This window comes from Alternaria postmessia (genome assembly GCF_024291825.1).
Source record: "Alternaria postmessia strain BMP 2775 chromosome Unknown scaffold_85, whole genome shotgun sequence".
In the NCBI taxonomy this organism is placed as follows: Eukaryota; Fungi; Ascomycota; class Dothideomycetes; order Pleosporales; family Pleosporaceae; genus Alternaria; species Alternaria postmessia.
In genome coordinates, this window is record NW_026260158.1 from 41,808 (window position 1) to 69,524 (window position 27,717).

General features: G+C 50.4%; 6 protein-coding genes across 6 annotated transcripts; 2 read left to right on the top strand and 4 right to left on the bottom strand.

The window, feature by feature from the left end:
• Positions 1-1,501: 1,501 nt before the first annotated feature.
• On the bottom strand, positions 1,502-2,632 carry J4E82_009226 (uncharacterized protein; the record flags this gene model as incomplete). Its single annotated transcript, XM_051735451.1, has 4 exons — positions 1,502-1,626; positions 1,682-2,000; positions 2,056-2,265; positions 2,345-2,632. The coding sequence occupies 4 exons, from the start codon at positions 2,630-2,632 to the stop codon at positions 1,502-1,504; spliced, it is 942 nt and encodes a 313-aa protein (XP_051584787.1).
• A 3,169-nt stretch (positions 2,633-5,801) lies between these two features.
• On the bottom strand, positions 5,802-6,533 carry J4E82_009227 (uncharacterized protein; the record flags this gene model as incomplete). The annotated part of the gene is made up of 1 exon (XM_051735452.1): positions 5,802-6,533. The coding sequence occupies one exon, from the start codon at positions 6,531-6,533 to the stop codon at positions 5,802-5,804; it is 732 nt and encodes a 243-aa protein (XP_051584788.1).
• A 952-nt stretch (positions 6,534-7,485) lies between these two features.
• Positions 7,486-10,018, top strand: J4E82_009228 (uncharacterized protein; the record flags this gene model as incomplete). The annotated part of the gene is made up of 5 exons (XM_051735453.1): positions 7,486-7,605; positions 7,660-7,762; positions 7,813-8,046; positions 8,100-9,204; positions 9,256-10,018. The coding sequence occupies 5 exons, from the start codon at positions 7,486-7,488 to the stop codon at positions 10,016-10,018; spliced, it is 2,325 nt and encodes a 774-aa protein (XP_051584789.1).
• Positions 10,019-10,982: 964 nt separating this feature from the next.
• J4E82_009229 (uncharacterized protein) lies at positions 10,983-13,555 on the top strand (the record flags this gene model as incomplete). The annotated part of the gene is made up of 7 exons (XM_051735454.1): positions 10,983-11,177; positions 11,247-11,273; positions 11,325-11,559; positions 11,624-11,779; positions 11,861-12,549; positions 13,271-13,473; positions 13,528-13,555. The coding sequence occupies 7 exons, from the start codon at positions 10,983-10,985 to the stop codon at positions 13,553-13,555; spliced, it is 1,533 nt and encodes a 510-aa protein (XP_051584790.1).
• Positions 13,556-15,053: 1,498 nt separating this feature from the next.
• Positions 15,054-18,626, bottom strand: J4E82_009230 (NRPS protein; the record flags this gene model as incomplete). The annotated part of the gene is made up of 1 exon (XM_051735455.1): positions 15,054-18,626. The coding sequence occupies one exon, from the start codon at positions 18,624-18,626 to the stop codon at positions 15,054-15,056; it is 3,573 nt and encodes a 1,190-aa protein (XP_051584791.1).
• Positions 18,627-19,195: 569 nt separating this feature from the next.
• Positions 19,196-27,500, bottom strand: J4E82_009231 (Type I Iterative PKS; the record flags this gene model as incomplete). Its single annotated transcript, XM_051735456.1, has 7 exons — positions 19,196-20,100; positions 20,150-23,221; positions 23,286-24,607; positions 24,659-25,954; positions 26,029-26,531; positions 26,689-27,323; positions 27,497-27,500. 7 exons carry the CDS (start codon positions 27,498-27,500, stop codon positions 19,196-19,198), a joined length of 7,737 nt encoding a protein of 2,578 aa, XP_051584792.1.
• Positions 27,501-27,717: the final 217 nt, after the last annotated feature.

Consider the following 27,717-nt stretch of genomic DNA (forward strand, 5'->3'; position numbering starts at 1 on the left):
AGACATCTGGTCCATTTCGAGGCTCGCGAATGCGTATAATACGCCTTGCGGTTTTTAACTGTAGCTTGATTGTTATGACAATGGCCTTTGTTTGGTTCTCTAGGGATCTCCCGGTTGGATGGCGTTGGTGTTGTCTCACGGTAGAATGCTTCGTCTGGGTCGTTGTTGCTTCTCAAAATCCAGCCAGTCAAGCAAATCGAAATATCACCTCTGGTGCTCACAGTTCTGCACCTTCCAGCGGAGCTGGCCCATCACTTGGAACTCAGGCGATACAGTCATCACCCGGGAGTAGTGCAGCTAGTGCTACTTCACAAGCAGCTAGTGCTACTTCACAAGCAGGAGGAAATATATCTATACAGCCTACATCCGCGAATTCTCAGACCACCCAAAGCTCCTTAGTAAACAACTCAGCATACAACAAGCAGCTCTGGGTGAATTTTGGAGTGGATGGCTCATGGACCTCAACGGAGCTAGATCAACTTGGTGGTCTTCACTTGGTAAGCGATGCTGCCTTCTTACGAAACCTTAGCAGAAGACATCATGAGATAAGGGGTTGGTTCCGTCACTACTTCTCATTCCGCATCATAAGCTACTGGGAATTTCTCCGGTTCAAAAGACTGCCACTACTTCCTCCTCAGACTATCGATGTTGAGGCGGATTTACCCACATCTAGCGACTACGAATATGATCCGAGGCCGCCGCGCGCGACAAGAGATAAACCTGGCATTACCAAGCACGAGTTCGAGGTCTATGTACGACTTTGCTTGGATCCCTGCTGGTTGTCATCGCTGCTCATCCCACACAAGTGCCGCACAGTAGGAGATTCCGCTGTTGATATCGTCGATAAGATTCCAAAGTACAAGAAGCTTTTGGAACAGCGCGCCCAAGGAGACGAGCACGTTTGGGGTATAAGAGCGAGATATGTTGTGTCTGGTGTTCGTGTGGTTGCGCTTCACATTGCTATTCTTTGCATCTCTTTTGGCGTGTGGATCTGGTGGCAATGGAAGCATCCGGATGACCTCCAAGGAGCCGCAGTTGCGCTCACAGCTGCATTTCTGCTCATATCTACATTTTGGAGTGCGACTGGTGTTCTTAGGGATTTACGCTAGCTTCGCAGGAGTTTATCTGGACGTACGCAATCTTCAAAAATCTGCTATTCCTTGATGATTCGCCTTAGACACATACATCAGCATCGATGATCTTGCGCTCTTTTGCTCCACGCTGTTATAGACGATAGCTTCGAGTTGTTATCCACACCTGTCAACTTCATGTTCGCAAGCGGTGTCTACATGTTCGTGACATGGTTGTTCATACAGCTAACCTACAGGCCTTCGTCCATGGTATAGTACAAGTCCACTCCTATCATATTCATACACTGTAGTTCTGCACCTCCGCTTGCAACCGATGCACCCCGCGCTCGCTTCTCAGGAGCATTTGTATGCAAGCCACACACCCCCGTTGTGTTTGTCCCTTCAGTTTTCCGCTCATGTCGTCCAGTGATCTACTCCCATCTCATCTCCTTCTTCAACGGCTTCTCCCAGTCCTTGATGTGATCCGAAATGACCTTGGCGGCCTGGTCAGCGGTGAAATTGCGTCCGATCGCCTCGACGAAATCGCCTTCTGGATCTGTTTTACGTCTGTTAGTCCAGAACTCTTGCGCTACATATACAACATAACATACCCATCAGATAGAAGTAAATGCTGTGATCAACCAGGTAGTCCTGACCGGGCTTGGTATCCTTGGGTGTGCTAAAGTACACCCTATACGCCTTGCAAGTATCCTTGATCTGCTCGTGGTTGCCCGTCAACCCAATGAAATCAGGGTGGAACTCGGCCAAGTATTCCTTGAGTACGCTCGGGTTGTCGCGCGCGGGGTCGCATGTGATCATGATGGGGAGAAGGACGTTTCCGCATTCGGCGACGACTTTGTCGTACATGAGGGCCATTTTGTCGAGTTCGTCGGGGCAGATGTCGGGGCAGTGGGTGAAGCCGAAGTAGACCTGTAATACTACTGTCAGTATGGGAGCTTAGAGGGGAGTGGGGGTGTTGTCGTACCAGAGAGTATTTGCCTAGCATGTCCTCGTTGCTAAAGGGCTTGCCGTTGTGGTCTACGAGGTGGAATGGTCCGCCTACTTTGGGCTTGCCAATGCCTTTTGTTTGCTCTGCTATCCGCTTTCGTGCCATGCGCTCTTTCTCGTATGTGAAGTAAGCCCATAGTCCTCCACCGGCTGCGACGAAGAGGATCGCGGCTGTGAGGTTGAATGGCTGGAGATATCGTCAGCTTCGAATTATATGCCCAAATTTCTACCATCTCATCTATGGCCCTTCAGACAGCTAAACATACCCCGCCCTTGTTTCTTGCCCGGATCTGATCTATCGTCTTGAGCTTGCTCCGCGATGCCGATTGCGAGAAATTTCTTGTCTGACTCTGGCAGCTAGTCTCTGCCTTCCCAGATGCGTTCCGTGCTGTCTGTAATTGCCTCAGACATGTTGTGTTTGCCGCCGCTACTTTCCGCGATGATGCGGCCGGACTCGATGTGCTAGAGGCGAATGTTCGATACGTGATGCGCGCCGCTTGTGGGTTTTGGATACTTCTCGTGGCCGTGGCCATACATCTGGTTGGTGCAGCCATTTGGGTGGTATCGTTGGAGAGTGTATGACGACGTGGTGTTGCGAATTGGTGTTCCGGGAGACTTTTCTCATGATTCGAGATGCGAACTCGCCGCGCTCGGGCCAACCTCGACTGACATCTTGCTCACTTGCTTACATGTACATCTCCGCCTCAACGCGTCACCGAGAAAGCCTATCTATCGACTTTATACACGGCATTACATGGTTTAGTTGGAATCACAACCTATTCTCATGTCTTAGTAGGCCAACGCCTTATAGAATAGTCATCACGTTCGTTGTCAGCCTATCTGTTCAACAGCTTCATCACCCAGCCCAGAACAGGGCGGACTTATTCAACCTTCTGAGCAGTTTTCTCGGATTATGCTCCAGAATGAATGAGTACTGCAATCCATCGAGACGATAACAAGTCAGGCTGTTAAGCCGAGGTTCGACGACAACATGTTTACCTCAAGCGAAACTATTCCTTGTAATGCAGCAGATGAATTAATCATTGTTACACCCGCCTTTGTCTGCATTCCAAACTAGACCAAAACAATTGCTAAACCACCGAGACTTCGACATAGCGAGATGCATGAAAACAACATTGAGTGTCACTAGAAGTAGGAAGGCATCTACGATAGGCTAGGATCATTTGACTATACTAGACAAGGGTGATATCGCAGGCCTTGTAGTCTTTTCTCATGGATTCGAACTTGACTTCTGCAAGATAATCAAACATTCCGATGCGCTCATACGCACCTACGCAAGTGGCTGACCGCCCGAGTAGGAGTCCCGTTACACCCCAGCTATATCTAAAAATCGGAAGAAGCATTACTGGGTAAGGTCCGCCTGAGCTGTCTTCCTGTTTCCCCTTTCGCCTCGTTGTACTCTCTTCAGTTCCATCCATAAGTCGAACATCCGTCCGAACAATAGGTGTATCTATGTAGGAAATCGTACCGGAAACATTGTGCCGCAAAGTCGATAGCTTGGTACCCTCCCAGAGACCTTCTGGTGAAGGACCAGCTTCGAGCGATGCCGAGATTAATATACCCGCCAAGTGTATTGTGCCAGACGAGACGGGACCGTACGGATTAGTCGTCGAAGGCGTTACTTCTGTTTGCACGTTGTAGACTAGTATTTCTTCTGCAGCGTGATTTGACATAACGGTAGGATCGAAATCGATCGCATGAGGCAATTCCAACGACATCCAACTCCAGGTAGGGGCAAAAAAGGTGGATGGACATCCCGGCGGTTTAGAGAACCATAATAACATTTTGCAGAGATCTTCTTTCCACAAGCCAGCGAGATATGTACCTTGGTATCGTGAATGGAACCGAGCGGCAAGAGCTGAAATTGCGACTGGTGTGTCCGTCATCCTCGTCAGTAATCTCCGGCAATATGGATATACAACACGAGTACTCCAAAGCTGTGCAAAAGCTTGTGGGTTGGTGGTATCCATCCTGGCCCCAAAACTGCCTTCCAATTGTGAGTTCAAATCGCTGTCGAGGTTATTCCCGTGATGCTCGCAGCAAGAAGACTCTTTGCATTCCCAACTCATCTCCCAGTTGCCGTACGCGAGGAAACGACGAGCACACAATCTCTCTTGTAGAGTCCATCCCCGCTTGTGCAACGGCTCCTCGATGAAGTCATGCGAATCGGGCACTATTCTGTAGATGAATGAAGTTCTGCTTCCTTTCACATCTAGACTAATTGTTCTTTCACAGGATTGCCTTGGTTTTCGGAGAAACCCTTCATTTGCTGTTCCCGCTGCAACACCAGCCAAGACCAGCTCGGCATTGCTGTATATGCTCGCCATTTTACTTGATTGCTGCTCCCAATCCAAGGCGTCGTCTTGGACAATGCATAAACTATCAATCCAGATATGCGAAAATCCAAGCGCTCGAGTGATATATATGGCATCCGAGAATGTCCGGGGAAGATCATTGGCAGGAATTTGCTCCCGGAAGCCAGCCAGAGATTTCAACGTGGTTTTGAGTGGTTGCGAACCGCCCCAGCAGTGGCTGAGCGCAACATAGGAGCCCCGGGTCGACTCCTCTGGATTTAGCACAAGCTTAATGACATCGCCCCGGAGTTCGACAAGCCGAGAGGGACCAGCTGTATCAAACTTCTCATCGCACCGCCGATGCCCATTCTGACAGGTCGACAACCATTGTTTTGCCAAACTCAGGCACGCAGGATCTATGGCTTGCCGAGGGATCGGCTTGTATCTCTCTAAGAGAATGGGAAGACCAGAATCTGCGGTGTTGGTTTGGGAGAACATATCTATCGAAAGGGCTAGCTTTACCTTCTAGATATATGGCGATCGTTGCATACACGCCGCGATGAACAGTATGCGGTAACTTGGAGAGTATGTTGACCAAATGTAGGAAGTACTGTCCGTCTGTAGTAAGTCCAATCTTTACATATCCTGACCTATAACATCTATATTGCTGTCCTGCATCCGCCCAAACCGAGGCTATAAGGCGACAAAATAGGCAGCCATTTGCTGCACCTTCTTCCCAATATCTCTGTGCCTCTTCCTGATTGAAGTATTCGACCACCGACTTCAAGTCCAGATCGTCTGCAGAGAGGTCGCTGTTACAATTAGAACATCGCTTGGCCATGTCCGTGGGCATTATCGAAGGCGCAGGGCGTGTGAAAGCGACGTGTTCGCTACCCTCATACTGCATAGCTATCGATCGTGTCGCGATGATGCAAGAGAATGAATTAGACAGGAAGAATAAACGAATTGGGAGGAACAAATTAGATAAGCTTCTGTGATGTTTGTATCGCGAACGTTTTGTCGTGTCGGAAGGTAGGATAGAAGACGTCAGGCTGAGGCAGAAGCTGAGCTAACATGCTAAACCCGCATGCTGCGTGATGAGTTGGCTGCGCGAACCCAGCCAATATAAACCTGATTTACGCGCCCTCCCCTGTACACTAGTAACAGCGCTATACACTCTGTTAAGAAGAAAAACTACACAGTTCTTGAAGCACCCCTTACCCCGCCCTACTATAGCGATATATGGTGAGAGCAATGGATATATACATAAAGAATCCAGAAGCCTACAATGCTTCTAGGCACTTTAGGTTTTCTCTTCAGAAGTTAATGTAGGCTGCAAGGTAAGGCCTCACATCTATATACTTATTTTGTTTTCCTCTTGTATGCGGTAACAGAGGACCATGTTATCTTACCTAATACCAATGGCCTTCAAGAGCTTTTCTTTCTGTGTATTTCCAATCGCGCCTTCTGTTTCAACGTCCTTTACGACCTCGCTCATACTCTCCACCTCTATGACGCCCATACCATGAGCAAAGTGCCATAACTCTTCATCTTCATACCGTACCTGGAATGCTTGCCAGTTCTTTGCTTTTAGATCGTTGACATGTTCTGTGACAGCTATCGATGGACCAGAGTAGACGAGAACACCGGGATAACCAGGCTTAGTGATTCCACATACAGGAGGCGTCGCTGCTGGAGGTAAGAGAGCAATCTTGCGTTTATTGGTGTTCAGAAGATGGTGCAGCCAGACGATGACAGTTTTCGAGGTGCTGCCGTGGGCGCCTGCCGTTGCGTCGCTATTCACTGAGGCCGCATTTGATATGGCAGGAATAGATTCGATAATTTGCTGAAAAGCGGCGACGATGGCATCAAGCGCTTCCTCTCCTTCAGCGAGCCCAACGTCCTTGACCGCGACTTTTACACGTGTCCGCAAGTCGTTCTTTGCTGCGTCAGTCGCAGAGATGATGTCCGGCAATCCTAATTCCGGATACGACTCCGGTAACCGAAGAAGGAGCGATGCATGGTTGTCGTGTGAGAACTTTAACTCCCGTGACTTGGGGTCATAGTGCGTCTGATCGGGATACATGGCCTCTAACAGCTCGAGCTCGGTTTCAAGGCGGGTGGGTCCATGGTCTGACATGGTAGATGCAAATGCAGCTGGAAGTTGGCGAAACGGAAAATTCTACTGTATGCTTTTGTTCGGCAACGGTGGTCAGGGGATTGAAAGTATCTGGCGTATAACCTGCTTTTGTTGCAAATCAAGAGGCACTGAGTGGACCGGTGTATCAAGTGATGCTTCGTATTAGGATAGTGTGGATGGATGTATTGGCCTCTTCTTCTCAGGATCGCGATCTTCAAGTCTAGGCCCGTGCATAGTGTCCTGGATGACATGGGGACCAAAACAATGGGTCAGTAGTTCGTGCCGCATAAATGATAAGAAACGTAGCTCGTTGTTGGATGCATAAGTGGCGCTGGAAGAGGCCCATATCTCGCTTGTGTCTCATCTTTTAGCCCGCTGCTGTCACCGGGGTGATGAAGGGGAGGGATGTCAACAATCTTGCTTCGCGGCGGCTACATGAACAGGTAGAGTGCTCGTCCAACAGCAACAAAGCTGTGCGCAGGAATTAACGCCTCAAGACGCGTCCCTGCTGCAAGATACACCCGCTTTATAAAGAGGGCGTCGTGCCCGGCGCATCCGACCGTGAAACTAAAACCAATAAGCTTTCCTGATCGAGCTAGCAGGCGACGCGGAGTTCGCGCGCTACTGGGCTCGTGTGCAGGCCGCCCAGAGAGGTGCTAACCACCCCCAAGACGCATCAATTACCTCAAAGACTATCTCGAGAGATCTGCACGCTCCCAAAGAAAACATTGCACCCCAGACCCGAAACCATATCCGCTGCCATCCTCTCGTGAACACTCACAAACCATCTTCTGCAATCAGCACCCACGGCACCCTCTCTGCAGCGACGCAATCATAGTCTTACACCAACAAACCAGCAATTTACGCATACCTCCACGTACACGCTTCCATACGACTGCCGATTCAGAACCTCGATTCTTGAAAGGGCCCATGAGCCGTAGCCTCGCCGAAAATGAAGGCTGCTCCGCTTTTGGTGTCCTGGCACAACGAGAACGCTCCCATATACTCAGCTCACTTTGAGCCGCACGGCAAGGGACGTCTGGCAACAGCTGGCGGAGACAACAATGTCCGGGTGCGTCGGCATGAACATATCAACGACCTGGACTTGCGCTAATATATACAACAGCTTTGGAATGTCGAGACACATGGTGAAGAGCGCAGGGTCACCTATCTGTCAACCCTCGTAAAGCACACACAGGCCGTGAATGTGGTACGATGGTGTCCACGAGGTACTTTGCTTCTGCATATGCAAACAAGAACAGTAACTAATCTCTTATAGGCGAAATGCTCGCGAGCGCCGGCGACGATGGCAACGTCCTGCTGTGGGTTCCAGCTGAGAACCAGACCACGCACAACTTCGAAGAGGGTCTCGAAGACAAGGAGACATGGCGGGTCAAGGCCATGTGCAGGTCTATAGGCTCTGAGATTTACGACCTTGCCTGGTCTCCAGACGGCGTCTTCTTCATCACAGGAAGTATGGACAACATTGCCCGCATATACAACGCTCAAACTGGTACGACATCTGCCCTGGTACCACCTGTCCGATAGTTGCTCAATAATCTCTAGGAAGCATTGTACGCCAGATCGCCGAGCACAACCACTACGTTCAAGGCGTGGCATGGGATCCCATGAACGAATACATCGCAACCCAGTCGTCCGATCGATCCGTGCACATCTACACCCTGAAGAACAAGGACGGTCAATTCTCGTTGGCACAGCACAGCAAGGTCACCAAGATGGACCTACCCGCGCGACGTGTGTCCTCGAATAGTCCTGCACCTCCAGACTTCGGCGGCCGAGCGTCCTTCGTTGCCGACTCAATGGCCATCGGCTCGCCGGTGCCGTCAATGCCTGGCACACCGCAATCACTGGCCCTCCCGACCATGCATCCGCCGCCAACTTCACACAGTCGTCGTTCGTCCTTCGGCTCCTCCCCATCGATGCGCCGCTCCGCCTCACCCGCTCCCTCAATGCCATTACCAGCGGTCATGCCCAATTCCCCCAGTATCAGCAGTATCGGCACGATTGGGGTTCGCAATGCACCCATCTACTTCAACGAAACCTTGACCTCGTTCTTCCGACGCCTTACATTCGCCCCCGATGGCAGCTTGCTGTTCACGCCTGCGGGTCAGTACAAAGCGATACACCCGTCAATTGGCGAAGCGAAACCAGCCGAGGACATTACCAACACAGTGTACATATATACCCGTGCAGGGTTGAACAAGCCCCCGGTCGCATATCTTCCGGGTCACAAGAAGCCATCGGTTGCTGTCCGTTGCTCGCCGGTGTACTATACCCTACGCCAGACTGTTCCACCAACAAGGCAGATCACCATCGATACTTCGAACATGGACGACGAGATTCCTTCCTTGCCCGAGCCAGTCATGCCTTCGAAACCTCCTACGTCCCATTCATCCATGGATCCTCCGCCCATCACAAGTGCACCTTCTCCTTCCCCAAGCCTCTCAGCACCGTCACCAAAGCCCACCGATGGCGAAGCTTCTTCCCAATCTGGGGTGCCAGCCGGGCCCCCATCAGCTTTCACTCTCCCATATCGAATGATTTATGCCGTTGCGACACAAGATGCTATTCACATTTATGATACGCAGCAACAAAAGCCACTGTGCATTGTCAGCAATCTGCACTTTGCTACTTTTACTGATATTACTTGGTAAGTGATTGAGAAGAATATCAGCCTGTGACGCGACTGACATGATCATAGGTCCAATGATGGCTCTATGCTGCTGATGACCTCCTCTGATGGCTTTTGTTCATCGGTCACGTTTGCTCCTGGCGAACTTGGAGAGAAGTACACTGGACCGCTAGCTGTCCATAGTCGACCACAGCAGACACCTGCTGCGATCAATACCACAGGGGGCCACGCATCGAACAACTCTACCCCAACCCCCACACCAACGACTGGAAGCATGTCAGCTACTGCGACCGCTACTGCGCCACCTATGCAGAGGCAACCATCTGCAGGCTTCCCAGCCTCTCCGAGCTCGTTCGTCCCTGCAAGACCTGGCAGCCCTACAAGGAGCAACTCTGTTTCCAGCATTGCTACTGCTTCGTCCTTTGCTCCAGGTGCAGGTGACCAGAGCAACATGAACGCCCCAACCCCAGCTATGTCGTCTGTCCCTAGTATAGCTGCCGCCAATTCTGGGCCTGTACCAATGTGGACGCCACCCCTTACGCCAGCTCATGGACAAGGCGCGACTCACAGTGCAAGCAGCTCAGTCAGTGGCATACCCAACATCGGCCAGGTCGGACGAAGAGAAAGCGAAATGAGCGAGTCTGACCGCGACGATGTATCTTCAACCTCGAAGAAGCGAGAGTTGCACGCGGTGCCAGAACCGGACGTAGATGCGCGAGAGAGTAAGAGACGACGAATTGCGCCAACACCAATTACAATGATGGCGGAGGGCGACAGTGCAATTGCCAGCACCGAAGAAGATACCCCCACGCAGACGCCAGGCCAGCAGTAGGCTTTTCATATTGTTCAACTGTTCCTCCGATTTGATGGTTGCGTATACCTTCTTTTAAGCATGGCGTTTAGGATATTAGGGTTTCACCCACGGCGATATTATGTACAGGGCTTTTCTTCTGCCTGATCATATACTAGCAGGGTGTGTTTATCATCCGACTGCACGATGATACGTGCGATTCATGGTTTAAAAGATAGGTCACAATCAATGCAGGTATATTCAAGTAGAGCCACACTCCCTTGGCGGCATGTGCATTCTTCGTCTACATTTTTATTCTCCCAATCAACCTCTCTGACGTCGGCACCTCTGTCGCATGTAGCCGATCTCCGTATTCAATCACCTCGCGCGCTCATCTCCACATACACACACACCCGACATCCGATTGTACAAGCCGTTTACGTTGCAAACACCTTCCCACAGTGGTATCGGTATCGCTAGCAACGCAACCCCCCAAGAGATTCCAAGAGATTATCCCCTGTCACGACCAGCCCGCTTACCATGTCAGCCAATCACAGTCCAGCCATGAGCTTAGCAACCGGCTTCCTTGATTTGTCGCGTTGATCGCTGTCGTTCTGCCCAAGCGAAGAAAACGTGGTGGGATCGGACGTTGCATTGGGTAAGAAGAGCGGAGGGAGAGGAAATGTTCTTGTCCTTACGCTATATTGCTGCATGTGCCGGCCGGTGAGATGGCTAGATATCGGCGCCATGTCGACGCTGTAGATGTTTAAGTCTACCTAACCCCTCTGCGTTCCCTGGGCCCTGTGCTCCTCCTCCTCCTCCTCCTGCCCCACCCTTCTGTTTTAGTACGACGCATCGTTCTAATTTGCTTTCTACCTTGGCTACTTTTGCGGTGGCTTGCTGGGTGCCGCGTGCGAGCGTTTCGACGTTTGTATAAGAGTATTTTGAACACAAGGTACTCTTGGTGGTGTGTCGCGTTCGCTTCGCCCGTTAGCTCGTTGCGAAGATGGAAGATTCGACTAGGATTGGAGATGATAAGAAGGTGGTGCAGGAGCAGGAACGGGAGCAGGATCACGATGTCGAACAGCAAGATGCATACGGCGAGACGAGGAGTTTGGGTAAAGACGATATTTTACAGCTCGAGCATACGGATCCGGTGCTGAATGCAAAGATGCATTTGGTTAATAATGCTATCGACGAGGTGAGCTTTGACTTTTCTGGGGGTGGGGAGAGTCTAGTCGTGCGTAACTGATCCGTTGGGTGTTTGCAGATTGGGTTTACGACGTATCAATGGAAGGTATCACTTGAGTTTCCACGAGCACTTGGACGTATATCTAATCTCATTTAGCTCTTCGTCTTGAATGGTTTCGGGTACGCTGTCGATTCGCTCATCCTACTTATACAATCCGTCATCGCTGCCCAGGCCACCCTCGAGTTCAATCCTTCCTACCAAAACGGGTTGACTATCGCTGCGTATGTTGGTATGCTCACGGGCGCTTTATTCTGGGGCCTATCTGCCGATATCATCGGGCGAAAGACGGCTTTTAACGTTAGTTTGCTGATCTGCTCCATCTTTGCGATTGGTATGTTTCAATTGTACAACATGTTTGTGAGACATGAACTAATTCCGTACGTGCATCTTTGCAGTGGCTGGTGCAAGTCCCAATTGGGAGGTCTTGGGCCTGTTTGTATGCTTGAGTTCTTTTGGAGCTGGGGGGAACCTGGTGCTAGATACCGCCGTCTTTCTAGAGTATCTGCCTAGTTATAGGCAGTGGATGCTGACACTCATGGCGGCTTGGTGGGGTATGTAACACCTTACTTTCGGTCGATCAGAGTGCAGCAACAAGGCCATCAAGCATACTGCATACTAACTAGCCCACACAGGCATCGGCCAACTCGTCGCTGGTTTCTTCGCTTGGGCTTTCCTCCCAAACTTCAGCTGCGCAGATCCATCCATTGATCCAACGGCCGGACCTTGTACAAAGTCCAACAACCAAGGCTGGCGCTACGTCTGGTACGCTTCCGGCTCCTTAGTCTTCGTCATGTCCATCCTCCGCATAACCGTCATCCGACTGAAGGAGACGCCCAAGTTCCTTGTCAGCGAAGGAAAAGACGCAGAATGCGTCGAGACTCTCCACTTCATCGCAACAAAGTACAACCGCCCTTGCAGTCTCACACTCACCCAGATGCAAGACTGCGGCACGGTAGATCGCGTCGCAACACGGGGAAACAAGAGTAAATGGGGTTTTGGAGAAATCGCCATGCACCTACGCGGTCTTTACTCGACGCGAAGAATCGGTATCTCAACGTCTTTAATCTGGCTCTCCTGGACACTGATTGGTCTCGCTTACCCGCTCTACAACGTCTTTCTCCCCGCTTACCTTCGCTCCCGCGGCGCCGCTTTTGGTGAGCCCTCGCCCTCTATTACCTGGCGCAACTACACGCTCGTCAATTTCAGCGGTATCTGGGGTCCCGTGCTAGCTGGTTACATGTGCCATACGCGTCTTGGTCGGAAGTATACAATGGTCATTGGCGCGTTGGTTACTATGGCCTTTTTCTTTGCGTATACGCAGGTCCGTACTGCGGTGCAGAATGTGGCGTTTACGTGTATCATCAACTTTTGTCTGAATATTTATTACGGAACGCTGTATGCGTATACGCCGGAGGTGCTACCGAGCGCGCACAGGGGTACCGGCAATGGGATTGCGATTGGGTGGAATCGTGTCATGGGGATCTTGAGTGCGGTTATTGCAACGGTTGCTGATGTAAGTCTTCTCTCTTTGTTTTCCCTTGTTAACCTTTCTCTTTCTTCTATTAGATGCTTGGTACGAGGGTCTTGGGGTTTTTGTAGCTAACGTGGGAGGTCAGACTGGAACTGCCGTTCCGATATACATTTGTGCGGCGTTGTATATCTTTATGGCGGTGATTGCGGCGATTTTCCCATTCGAACCGTATGGCAGGAGAAGTTCGTAGGGAGTACGGATAGGTAGTCGTCAACTACGCTTTGGGTTGCACTATCTCAACCCGAAGCACTGGGAGCAATCACGTGGAAGAGATGCATTGCATGTATCGGCGAAATTACATTGACGCCAGTTCGTGAATACCTCAAAAACGTTTACCGTCTGTTGATGCTACCCAAGCCCATACCAAGTTGACAAAGTACCCTATCCTACCATGCGTATTCAGACATTAGGCATGTTTCTTTTCTTCATCTTTCAAACTGTTGTGATGCATATGCTCGGCACCCAAACCAGCTCCATCCGCTGCGACGTGGGCTACGGCCTTAACTGCCAGGTCATCTGCCACGGTGACGACTCCATGTTGTATCCCTTCTGCCAACAAAACTTCAGCACCCCAGCCTCCAACGCCCAGCGTGGCGATCCCCACAGCGCCACTGAACATTGCGGATCCCATTACATCCCGTTTGCGAGTCCTGTGCTGCTCTTGGTAGCGACAAAGATGTCGATCGATGATGTCGCGTTTCTTTCGGGCATTATGTATGCCTGCACCTCCAATCAAGACTCCGATCCCGCTAATACCGAATGTGAAAGGTACTGCAAGGCTGGAGATAGTGGTTGAGGTGGCCGATCCGGTGATCAGACGTGTATAGTGGTTCCATTCACGTTGCAGCTCTTCCAACGACATTTGAGAGCATTCTGCATCATACTCATCGAAATTGAATGGCATTGCTGTAAAATGAGGTAGGTGGACTCTGGAAGTAAGAATGAGAAGAGTTTTAGAATAGCGCTCGTCGTGAGAGGCTGGATCTATTCGACGATGACCAATATACGATCCTGCTTTATACAATTTGATTCTCGCTGTATTCAGTATCTAACATCAGTCTACTCACATGGCGCGCAGGCTGTGGCCTTCAGCCTCTGTGTAGCGAGACTTGCACCATATGCGCAGCTGGGGCTGAGGTCAGCTTCTTTTATTTGTTCGGTTCTCGCAATAAATCTGAACCACAACCAGAAGCTTCAATATGTGACCTATCATATCAAAGCTCTCAGCATAGCCTCTGTGTCGAAATAGTCAACTCCACAGGCGAACATTATAGTGGCCTCACGGTGCATTAGGCAGAACTGAGATATGGATGTCAGCTGAATCGAAAATAGCAAGTCGCTGGCCTCTTCTCCCATGGTCTTATGGCCAACGACTAGAAATGTTTGATCATGAATTGGTTTCTGTGATTTTGAGACTCTTATGAGGGCTACCCAGCCTTAACCTGGAAAGTAATATGGTTCATCGAAGTGTTTGAGTAAGAGATGTTCGTGATCGATGGTAGACGCTGAGGCTGGAAGAGCACATGACCGAAACAAAAGCAAAAACAACTAAGCGAGATGATACGTAAATGCATTACCAATGAGCTGAACATTCCATCTTTGGGAGGATTACTATTTTAGGCTCCAGGACTTGCCATTGATGAAGTACATGACCTAGTGCAGTCTCGCTCTGCTCTCAACGAGCGATCGAGCGGTTTAGCAGAAGGTATCCACATGTCTGCGCTTTCTTACTTTAGAGTCGGGCTTAGAACCTTGGATATGGTGTTTCTAGCTTCAGCACCGCATGCCGTACGTTTCCGTTTTCGCAAGCCAGAAGTGCCGTACTGGTCCTTGGACTCACACGGATATTCCTTTTTGTACAGCTCTTATTACTCATCCTCTTGTTCACCTTTGCACCTTATTTCAGTTTGCCGAAAAAGCCTTCGCTATATCCTGGAGGCATGCATCGTTTCTTCCATCGACACCGGTAGCCACAGGAGATGTTGTACACCTTCATGCTGCAGTATACCATCGCACGACAAATTACAAACTCACCCAGAATTCGGGACGCGCGATCAGAACAGCCGGGTCAACGCATGCTGCAATGCACCGATATTAGGTCTCCGAACTAAGCTTACAACCAGCTTTCCCAAGACCGAGTCTGGGACGAGGGAATGGCTCTTTGGGAGCACTTTCCGGACTCACTTGGCCTCCCCCAAAATGCGACGTTGGGCGTAGTCAGTGGGTGAGGGGTGAATATAGGCTTGAGGGTATAAGAAGCACGAGTGTACCAAGCCACCCACTATGTCATTACGCTAGCTAGTTTTACCAGTATCCCTTTCCACACACGCTGATAGATGCGCTATGGTATCTGCAATAGAAGGGCAGCTCAGTAACTCCTCAACACTCATATGATAACCCCTCTTTGAGTATTCGGCAGCGAATGCGGCAGCGGCTACACTGTTACCCCAGATTTCATAGAAGGGGGTCTTGTCTGTGAATCCAGGATGTAACCTGAAGTCGGATCCCAATACTGACTCCCAAGCAGATAGCACTAGCTCCTCCGAAGCTTTGGGATATTCTGTTGCTGATATTGACGAATCTTCTACCGATTCTTCACGATGGGTGAAACCATCACGCGGTGCAACCATATTCAGCTGAGGAAGAGCTTCGGACAGTGGCCGCCCCAATGCATCAGGTAGCTGTTGGTATACCTTGATGAAATTGTCCAATACCGTCTTCACCCAATCTTCCGAGAAAGCCTTTGTGGAATACCTTAACTCAACTTCTAGCTTATCATCCCGAGCGAACGTTTGCAGCCACAAGTCCGATTTGTCATGCTCTGGCTCATAAACGCTGAATTCGCATTCACTAATCCCAGAGAACGGCGGCTTGACGAGCTCGAAGCTAAGATGGTTGACCACTGTAGAGAAGCGCGCCCACCGAGGCCAGTTGGTGCAATTCTCGATGATGCGGTAATGCCCAAGATGGCCATGCTGAAGTGACTTGAGGTAATCGGCCTGAACTGAGCTGAGGAGCGAAGAGGTCGACGCAGTTGACCTGACGTTGGTACGTAAAGGTAGAATGTTCATGCATGGTCCGAGGATGTCGGACACACCAGGCATGGGCAGATGTCTTCCAGAGGTTATGTATCCAAATACAACAGAGTCTTTGTTGGTGAGTTTCGACAATACGATTGACCAGGAGGCAAGAACGGCGGTTGCGCTTGTGTGACCGGACGTCTTCAGGTCTACCAATGGAATTATTGCTTTGACGGCGCTGTTGATGGGGTAATCGACGCTGGGAGAGGCTTGAGGACGAATTTCGCTCATCGTGCTATTGGCCAGAGCCGCTTTCCAGAAGGATTCGGAATCCTTACTTCTTAGAGAAATCTCCGCGCAAAAGCTGGTGAAGGGAATAACTTCCAGTGTCTTATCAAGATATAATGCTTCCAATGATCGCCATAACTTGTCAAGACTCAGTGCGTCGTACTGAGCATGAGAAATTCGGAGGGCGAGTTGGTTTGTGTTTTCCGCAGGATTTTGTACCAAAGTAAAAGCCACTAAAGGATCACCGAGTTGAGTAGGTCGCTTCATGTCTTGCTCAATGGTGTTCTTGACAAGCTCATCCACGTTCTGACCGTCGTTCGCCTTGATAAGGGCGAAGTGGAATGGGTAAGCCTTTGGGCTCAGGATAACCTGAAAAGTCTTCCTTGACTTTGCGACAAAGACTGTTCGTAAGAGTGCGTGCCGCTCTATGAGCTGTCGGCAAGCGTACCGCAGCTTTCCAACATTCAGTGCTGTAGAAAACTTGAAGATCATGTAGTCATGCCAGCCATGAGACTTGAGCAGACCTTGGCCGATGCACCAAGCTTGCCAATCTGTTGCTAGAGCAATATCCTCGACATCTTCTTGTGCAATACTCGGGGCAATCTCACTTATTGTGTATGTCAATTCTTCGCTTTCTTGCTTGGTCGACTGGTCGATTACCCCGAAGCTGGCCGCTTTGCTCATAGTCTGAAGAGTCCGATGCTCGAGAATGTCTTCGATGGAAACACAAATATGCTGCGTTCGTGCTTCCGCGATTAACTTGATACAGTGCAAAGAATCGCCACCAAGATGGAAGAAGTCATCTTGCAATCCGATGTACTCCATGGGAAGACCTAATACGGTACTCCACAAACTTTGCATCGTCTTCTCTTGCAAAGTTACCGGGGAGGCCTTATCTAGGGAACCAGTGTGCTTTACCAGTTCAATCAGCTGCATGTCGGCAGCTTGTTTGCGCAAAAGCTTCCGATCCAGTTTTCCGGATGGGTTCAGTGGTCGTTCTTTTAGCTCCACAAACCCGCGAGGTACCATGTGATCCGGAAGTGTAGTCGCTAGTTTCTCTCTGAGCTGCTTAACCTCGTTGGGAAACTCCGCGGATAGGCCGTGAATGAAGGCAACAAGCATAGGCCCAGTACCGCTCATGGGCTCCACAATCTCCGCTGCAACTGTCACTCCTGGCGGTAGACAATCGAGCATGGACTTTTCCACCTCTCCTAGCTCGAAACGCTGCCCGTGCAACTTGACACGCGTGTCTTTCCTCCCCACGATCTGGACAACGCCATCCTCCACATACTTTGCCAGATCTCCGGTTCGAAACAATGTACGTGGTCTCTCTGCTCCCCTCTTTTCTGCCCAGGTCGGTGGCCCCACAATGAATGCCTTTGCATTAGCTTCCGGATCGTTTCGATACCCCTGACATAACGCTGGTCCTTCGAAAAGTAGCTCTCCTGTTTCTCCAATTGGCGCCAAGATGTTCGCATTGTCTTGATCCACAATCCAGGCACAACCTGTCATGAACTGCCGCGCTCTACATTTCTTTCCGCTGATGTCGATGGCATTGGCAATACCCACACCCTCTGTCATCCCAATGGCCTCCACAAGCGATAGCCGCGGTGCCCAGATATCAATGAGGCGCTGAGTAACAGGCTCACCACCCACAGTCAGAAACTGTAGACAAGACACCTCATCGGGTTTTAATAGGTTCAGCAACGTCGGCGTAAGAAATGTTCGCGTAATTTCCTTTCTGGTGATAAAGTTTGCTATACCGCCCATGCGCTCTCGCTCTGGTGGAAGGACCAGTAAACCACCGTTGCACAGCGTCTTCAATGTAGTGACCACGCTGGCAGCGAAAGCTTGGGAGGCAAAGTTGAGAACGCGGCTGTTGGCCGCATAACCATGACCATGGACCACATTTGAAACCGCACTGCTTTGCGTGTGCTGGACTACCTTGGGCAAGCCCGTGGACCCAGATGTGAAGCATACGTAGGCAAGATCGTCGGGTTGGCCAACAGGCAGATCAAATTTGTCGTTCGTTCCGACGTCAGAGCTACTACTGCATATCTCTGACACATTCGCCACCAACTTCATCCCACCCTCTGCAGGAAATCTGTCTTTGAACCTTCTCTCCACTAACATCACCCGGGGACTGATAGTGGCTAGACACGCATGTAATCGCTCCGTTGGATTGCCAGGATCAAGGGTCGTATATGCCATGCTCGCTTTCGACGCAGCCATCATGCAGACGATCAGCCAGATGGACTTGTCGAAACAGATTGGAACGATTTCATCGGCCGTGATGTCATCGAGCGTGATGCGGAGATGTCGAGCTAGACGCGTTGAGTAGTCGTCAAGTTGCGTATATGTTAGCGTGCCGTCTGGGGCGTCGACGGCGGGTGCATCAGGGGAGCGATTCACTTGTGCGGAGAACACTTGGGTGATCGGGAGGAGAGGTTTTGGCGGTAGTGAAGCATTCCAAGACCATATTTGGTCTTCTTCATCTTGAGTGATTATTCTTTTTTCGTCTTGCGATATGTCACCCATTGTCGCAGTGATGACTAGCATTCGTGGCTGGTGATGACGATATTGGTGGTGGGAATCGAATGTGATCGTGAAGATCATACAATTACGGTTGCCAACTGCCTTTGACGTCTTTTGTATCATACTAGCTACATATACTTGGTCTGTTCTGCCCCGCACCATGTGTCACCGGACACTATTAGTAGATTGAATCATTATTTGGCCGCTCGCCGGAGTTCTCGGCCCAATTCGATTTTCGGTCCGTAATAGATACGGCACTTCATCTAGAAGAAAAGCATACTTTTCAGAAGCGGTGTACGACGATAAGAGATGCGTTTGTGATAGTGACGGCCTTCAACGGTGCTTTCTATTTCGGTGTACTGTCGACGATACTCTGTAACTCCCACTGAGCTGTTCACCTCATTGACGGGAAGGATGGCATGTGGAAAATTGTTCGCTATATAGTTTGTACTAAGCATCATGAGATTCGCACCATTACTGCTCTTGATAGATTCGAACACACTTTGCAACTAAGATGAAAAGCTTTATCAATTAAGATGAGTATCAATCGCTTTTGACTACTACCATAGCTATGACCAAAAAGTGTGTTTTACTCACACAGACACCTCGAGAATATCAAAAAGAAACCGGTAACCTGGCTCCACTTGATCTCTCCACTCCTTGCTTCCTGGTTTCAAATGCAAATCATGGATATGTTTCACGCCTGGAATTGGTAGAAAGCCGCATTCTGCCCCAGACTTCTCCAGCTCCTTGATGAACAATTCAGCTGTCTTGAACGGAACGATCTCGTCTTCTGTACCATGAATCACGAATGTAGGGACATCGTAAGAGCCATCCCTCACATGTGCCATGGGACTGATTGCTTCGACAAGCGCTGGGTCGGGTGTCAAGGCCAAAGTTTCGTGAGAGAGCCCATAGAGCAGGACGTTGAGTCCTATATTCTCCTTGAGGACCGCGAAGATCAACTCTGAGCGTGGATCGCCTGGCTTGATCCAGCCTAATTGACTACTATCCATCATCGTTCCGTAATTTGTGACGGGCGTCCGTGGCAAAGACTGCATGATCTTCTTCAATCGCATTCGACGGGCAGGAAACTGCCCGTAATGCTTTTCACTATGGTGTTTCTCTAGAGAACCAGACTCAAAATCGGTCGGTCCATAGAAACCCAATATCGCAGAAGGGGGTGGTAGATTCAGCTCTGTGGTAGTCCAGGCAAGGCTCATAGCGAGGTGGGCTCCAGTGGACCATCCAATCGAGACGACGCGATTTGTATCAATAGATATGCCGTATTTGGCCGTGACTGCAGAGAGCTTCGTCTGGATCCAAGCATACGCATCTCGAACGTCGGAAAATGGTCCTTCAATGACGTTGACCTCTGGTACCAAACGATAGTCCACACTGATAGGAAGAATGTTGTGCGAAAGCAAGAACTTCGTCTGTGCTGGTCTAACCGCTTTGCGCGACAGTGTCATGTGGCCACCTCCGTGAATCATCAATGCTGTACGACGTTTAGTGAAGATCAGAGTTACATATGCAGGTACATTTACCTACAGGCATTGAGCTGGCAGGCGGACTGTCCGGCAAGTAGACGTCCGCTTCGATATCAACCCCATCGATGGATTTGTAAACAACTGTCTCGACATCAGTCACTGGCGACTCTATTGGACGAGGCGGCTCTGGATATTGCTGGGAAGAAGCTACCAGTAGTCGTTGCAGATTGCAATCAGGTAGGGTGCTCTGGGAATAAGTGGCACTAGGAAATCCAGCTTGATGCATAAACTCCATCCAGACTGCTGGAGGCTGAATAGCATGTGTGGCGTCGTTCGCCAACCACCAGCCATCTAGCAAACCAAAGACGGCTTCATGCCAGTCGAAGATCGTCGTGATTTCGCTGAGCACCAATAAACCGTTCGAGTGTAGCATCTCTTTGATTCTCCGGCAAGTATCAGTCCTATTGGCTGTCGCATGAACGCAATTGGTGCTGATAACAACGTCGAATTTCCCGAGCATATCGGTGGGAGGGTCTAGTTCTAAATTGAGTGTTTTGAACTGCATCCATGGGTACTTGAACTTCTTAGATGCGTTCCGAACAAGTGTTGAGGATATGTCTGTGAAGAAGTACTCAATTGGATGATTGACCGCACTGAGTGCTTCACCAAGACGCGACGTTGTACCGCCCATCCCTGCCCCCACCTCCAGAATGCGAATTGGGCCGTTGGCTTTCTCGACCATGCGAACCATAAAGTCGACAAGGACTTCGGTCAGTGTGGCGAACATAGGAGCTTTGGTGTAGAAGTTGCCAACGATCTCTTGGGACTTGCTGGTGCCGAAGAGAAGTTTGACAGGGTCTTCCGTTCCTGTCAAACACTCTGCAATCTTTGGACCAGTGAGTGCCATGAGCTCAGCCTCGCAGCTGTATTGCGGGAAATCGACGATGAGCTGTTGCAGAAGCTGGGAGGAAGGCGCGAACGTGCATGGGCCAGATGATCGGACGTAAATGGAATCCTTCTTCTTGATAATGCTGTGCTTCTCGAGAATCTCGAAGTACCTTTGGACCACCTTGTTGTGCTTAGATTGATGAGTGAAAGGAGGTAACTTCTCTCCTATTTCGATAGTCTTGAGATCGATGCCTAGTTTCCGGAACCCTTCAACGAGATAGGCAAGCAGTAGCTCATCTTGACGAGCAGCGACTTTGGCAAGATACTCTGTGAACCGGCAAGACATCGCATATTTCTGGAGTGAGGACTCTGCTTCCAAGAGAGATTGAAATGGCTCCGTGATGCCCGCGGACTGGTCAAGACCGCTTGTAGAGATAGCGGGTGTTCGTGAGGTTGGCGGTGCCAAGAATGAGGAGCCCGGCTTTGATGAAGATATCCCAACTAGCTGCATGAGCTCTTTCACAGAAACATCAAGGAGAGTATCAACGCCATTGAGTTCGACATCGAACTCATCGGATATACTAGATCCGAGTTCCGTTGTAGAGAGGGAGTCAAAACCGAGATCCTGGAGAAGTTGGTGTTCGTAGATCTGGCTGACATCTGCACCACATAGCTCTGAAATGAGTTCGAACAACTTTGTACGTCGTAGATCACTAGAAGATTCCACAAGACTCTGGTCAAAACTTGAATCGGTCTTCGATTTTAGTTCGAGCACCTCAGATACTGGTAACGGAGCGGTCGCGGCCTGCTTCGCGGATGGCGTAGCGCGCTTTTGATTGGTCTTAGTGGCTCCAGGGAATATTATCTGGCTTAATGCCCCAAAGCTCATCGTCAGAAGCTCACCAGGTGAGACCAGTTTTCCGAAGCGTTCACTGATCTCATCGGAGAGCTCTACCGCTGCTAGTGAGTCGATACCGAGATCACCAATGCATGTATTCGAGGCAATAAAGTCTGCCGGTGCACCAGTATACGTTGAGATCATTGTCTTCAATGGAGCCTCCCTGTCATCCGAATCTTCTTCAGCGACCGACGATGCACTGGAGAATCCAGAATCGCTGTCAGGTGCTAGCGATGTAGGCTTCTGGACTACGGTAGGCCTAGAGTTCTGGAAGGAAGGTATGGGGATGGAGAGAGACGGACGTGGAGCCTCTTTCGAACTAGCCCTCGATCCATTAGCTGAGTCCAGAGTTCGCTCAAGCTTAGAGATCTCCAGACGATGGAATTTGGCGCCAATAGCTGTCATGGCTACCTCGCCAGCTTTTGTTAAAACAAAGACGTCACCGGTCGCGTGCACATCATCGATGAGGGTGAAAATGGCGTAGACGCTCCATTCCTTGTGGACGTCAAAGTCGCAATGTCTCGACATGGTAATGTTTTCGAGACCCGAAGCCACAAATACTTGGCCAGGAGGACAAGCCTTGCTGCTGTTGATGAGCAAACCAGATACCTGGATGAAAGCGTCGATGGAAACTGTGTCACAGTGCTTCGTCACAGAACTTTCGTCGCCTCCAACATGGCTGCTAGGCATCCGGATCTCCGCCAGTGCCTCATTCTTGTCTATGACGATGCTTTTGATCCCATGAAAGAAGTCGGCGTAATCGACAACCTTTGAGAAAAGCTTGTATGCTCGTCCACCGTTGAGCTTCTCTGCACTTGGACTGGATCGAATAGAGTCAAGGCGGTCAGCTATGAGTCGCTTGTATGTGGAAAACCGAGGGTTCTCGATCAAAAGCATTTGACCTCTGCCATGGACAGTTGCCCGTGTCGAATGACTTGCAGAGCCGGGAGAACTCGAAAGCGTAAACTTCCAGCTGTGCCTAGTAGTTTCATCAAGGCTCAGGCTGACATCGCGGTCTAGGTTGACGCCCAAAGGCGATTCAAATGACAGATCCTCGAACGCCAGCGACTTGGAGTTGAGCTCGACTCCAAGCAGTTGTGCTGACATGGCTGCGCACTCCATATACATTGAAGCAGGACAAAGCGGCCGCCCTCGAACAGCATGTCCGCTGATGACTTCGCGGAAACGACTGGCCGAATTGTTGATGGCGAACTTTTCCGTACTGCGATTTGACCCAGCATGACACACCAATCGAGTGGAGATAGGGATGGAAGCGGCCTCTGGCTTTTGCGAAACGAGAGTGGCTATACTTTGTTGGAGTTCAGTAGCTCTATCAATGTTCTCTGTAGCGGTGAAGGTACCAAGTCAGTAGACATTTCACAAAAGTTTTGTACAGTTGCAACTCACCTAGCCATGCTTTAGATCTCTGGAACTGGTAAGGGGGCAACCAGATTGGCTCTACCCCAGCATCGGATGGAGAGAGGAAAGCCCACGGTGTGACGTCGATCCCTTCTTTCCACAGTTCAGCAGTGCTTTGAGAAAGAACCTCGGTAGGATGAACAGCACTAGCCGTCTTGATGCTGTAGAACGAATGGATTTCTGAATTGGCACTCGCACGCTTGACCATGGGAATGATAGACGAATCAAACCCTGCTTCGAGCCAGATGCAACCCCCTAGTCGCTTCTCTATCCGCTGAACAGCGTCTACAAAGTAGACGGGTTGTCGGACGTGCGATAAAACATGCTCAGCAGTGATCGAGCTAATATGTGCTTGTGTACATGGCTCGATAGGAATAAAAGCTTCTTTGAAAGTTAGTGATTTCAAAGATTGAGCCAGGTCGCTGCGGATCGGCTCGGTGAAGGCAGAATGGAACCCATGGGTAACGTCAACCCTTTGACTCTTGACACCCTTGAAAGAAGGGTCAGTAGCCAGCAAGTTCTCCGTATCAGCCACTGCAGCCTGGGTGCCAACTACAACCTGACTGTTGGCAGCATTGAAACAAGCAATTTCTAGGTTGTTGCTGCCAACAGCTTTAACTATGCGCGTAACAACAGCGATTGGTGCAAAAATCGCAAGCATAGTGCCTCTTTCCGGTCCCCATTTAGTTGCCATGAGCTGCGCTCTCTTAGCAACAAGCTTAAGAGCATCCTCAATAGAGAGCACACCGGACACGGCCAATGCCGTGAGCTCCCCAAAACTGTGTCCAATTAAACAGGCAGGTCGAATGCCGGCATCCATCCAACATTTAGCGCTTGCGTATTGAACAGCCATGGTACCTGTCTGCAACAGAACTGGGTCGGTGATGATTGGAGTCTGGAAGATAGCTGGGATAATCGACGGACAACCGAACGTGACAAGGATGCGCTCACACTCCTCGATGTAGTGGCGTAGCCTAGGGATGGACTTGTACAGTGTCTTCGACAGACCGACGGTCTGCTTGCTTTGACCAGAGAAAGCAAGTACCACAGGTTTGGATGAGGGCGTGATGTTGCATGGTCGAATCGTGGCGGAGATTGCTATTTGCAAGCCTGCAATCTCGGAAGCTGTTGTGATCCAGGCCACCGAATGACGCTTGCGTCGCTCAGATAGCGTGTAAGCAAGACTAGCAAGGTCAGGATTCTCTCGACTGATATACGAGCTAAAAGACTCCGCGTAGGCTTTGAGACTCTCGATTGTATGAGCCGACAATATGATAGGGTATCGAGTACCTGCAGGGAGGCGTATTTGTCTGTTCCAACGTATTAGTCTTAGTCTTGCGAGAATTGATGTGTAAACTCACGCTTCTTCATTGCTCTTCCGAGGCCCTTCACATACAACGAGCGACGCATTGCTTCCTGCCGCTCCGTAGTTGTTGACCCACGCTGCTTTGAAGGGCACCTCCCATCCTTCCAAAGTCTTTGCGATAGCAATCTTGTCTTGGCTCAGCGAAGGAATCTTCGGGTTCAGGGAGTTGAACAATGCGTGGGGTGGAATGGCCTTCTTCTGCAACATAGCAATAACCTTGAGTACTCCAGCAACCCCAGCGGCCGATTCTGCGTGACCGGTATTTGCTTTGATGGAACCAAGATACATCTTAGTAGGTCGATCTGATCCACCAAACACGTCCCTGATGCTGCTGACCTCAAGAGGGTCGCCGGCTTGCGTACCAGTCCCATGAGCCTCGACGTATGACACATGGTTTGGGCTCATGCCGGCACGCTTGAGAATTGACTGGTACAGGCTGACTTGGGCTGAGGGTTGAGTGACTGTCAAAGACGCAGACAACCCACCTTGGTTCGTAGATGATCCCGGAATGACACCGAACACCTGGTCGCCATCTGCCAAAGCCTGTTTCAAGGGCTTCAGCACGATCATCCCAGCACCATCTCCACGACAGTACCCATCTGCCGATTGATCGAATGGCTTACATTGACCAGTCGGACTGAGAAAGCCAGCCTTTCCCAGGTTCAGATAATTATGCACACCGGAGATGATGTTGACTCCGCCAGCGACCGCCATAGGACACTCGCCTGACCAGATCGATTGGCACGCGCGGTTGATAGCGACAAGAGAAGAAGAGCAAGCGGTATCGATAACTTCCGCGGGCCCAGTCCAGCCATAGTGATAGCTGAGTCTTCCGCAGAGGAATGCGCGAATCGTACCAGTTGCTGTATATGCAGTCGGAGCATGAGCACCAGTGTTATCCGTGTACTCGATGAAACTCGCTCCGATGAAGCAGCCGACCCTGTCTCCGTTCTCACGAACATGTCTGCGGAGATAACCCGCCGAATCCAAAGCCTGGAACGTCAGTTCCAATAAGATTCGCTGCTGAGGGTCCATGCTGGCTGCCTCCTTGGCATTGGAACGGAAGAAAGCCCAGTCGAACTCATCGGCCCCATCGATGAAGTTGCCGAACCACTTCGGCTTCCATTTTTCATTCTGGAGCGCCCGAAAGCTCTCGTACATCGGAACTCTGTCATGGCGGATCTCTTCGCAAGTCGATGTGCCAGCGGCTAGAAGCTGCCATAGTTCTTCGAGGTCGTTTGCTCGTGGAAGTCGGCAGGAGACTCCTGTGACGGCGATGGCGTCTTCCGGACTGATGACATGCGTTAGCGTGACGCTAACTTAAGCGAGACAAGCCTCTCTCCAACATCCTTCCCGGCAACTTACTATTTGTATTCAGCCAACCTGGCTTCCTGAATAGCGGTATGAGCTTCCACTTTCGCCACCCGCAAACGGGCATTGTGGAATGGCATGAGAGGCACCGGGTCTCCAATCCCAAACAGCGCGAATGTATGGGAATCAGTACCGCTTCCCGCCAGGTCTTGCGCCACCTCTTTCAAGAGCCGATACCACTCGCATCGGGACGCAAGAATCGTATTGATTGCCTCATATGTCAACGAACAGTTATCCAGCAGCTTGCCATTCAAGTTCGATCGCACAGGAACTCGCAGCTGACTTGCATCAGGCAACGTCATCTCATCATGCTCTTGACATAGATCAAAAAGCACTTTAACTAGAGGCGCGTTTTCTGGGTTGTGTACCTTTCCGCGGATGTGTATGTCGGTGACTAGTAAGCCTTGGTCACGAGCTCTGTCGGCCACCTTCATAAGCTCTATCACCGGGCCAACGATACTTATCGTTCTTGGGTCGGTTATTGCGGAGATGTAGCACTAAAGTGTGTCAGTACATGGCTATCGCACGGAGAAGACAAAAGCTGGATGCGCTCGGCTTGTGTCCATCACTAAGTCGAGTCACGATCGTGTAAATGTAGCTAACGGAAAGGCGATAAGAGATTCTTGCTGGGAACAAAGAACGAAAGTGACTTACGCCAGGGATGCCCTCCACGAGCTCCTCTCCTTGCTGAGAGGCTCTCAATCGTACCGCAATGGTCGTCGCTCCTTCAATCGACTCGTCGTCGCCCAACTCACCAAACGCGCCCACAGCAAAAGCCAGCCGGAGAGCTTTCGTAGCAAGATGAACCACATCTGCTTCGTCTTTCGCGCAGGAGATGGCAAAAGCTGTAGGGAGGCCTCCGCAATATCCCTGGGCACCTCCGCCATTTCTCAGACTTGACAGCATTTGCTCATGCGTGAGCTTGTGCAACTCCAACAGCTGGAAGTATTGGCAAATCTGGATAATGACCAACAATGGCAACGCTAGAATCCCTGACATGGAGCTGGAAACTGGTCCAGCTATCCCATTGGTAATCCATCGCTCTAGACTGACGACGTGTCGTTCGCCTGACTTGAGGTTGGCAATATCCGCGTGGCCCTTGCAGAGTGTGTTCCACGTGTCTCTTAATGATGTGATGGCCTCTGCGAAAGGTTGAAGAAGAGGCGTTTCAACAATGTACCTTTGTAACTGCTCGAGGTACGCCTCTGTGGGGGCCTTGCTCTGAGGGCAAAAGAACGCCACAGAGGGCGCAAAGTGGATGGATTGGCTGCGCATACCAGAAAAAGAATCTGGATTCTTGAGAGAATTCCAGAAAAAGTTGAGATGTTGAATCAGACGATGGATCGTTTATTCTTCGAGTTACAGTATTTCATGTTGGCTATATACAACGTACGTCCGATATGCGAATCGTCGTACACAAGCCTGGATTACTCGTAACACTCGTCAAAACGGACCTACTTACACATCCTCCATGATACAGAGATTAGAAACTGTCCTAGAATGTAACTCATGGTGGATACAGTTTTCCTCGCTTGTCTTGATCAAGTCTAGGGTTGCACACAGTGCTGGCGAAGAGACGCCGAGTAACGACCGCACGTCTGGCCATGCATCCAGAAAACCACCGAGTGCGAGGGAGCTGTCGCGTGATGTCGAATGAAGGTAATGATGTCCCTTATCGCAACT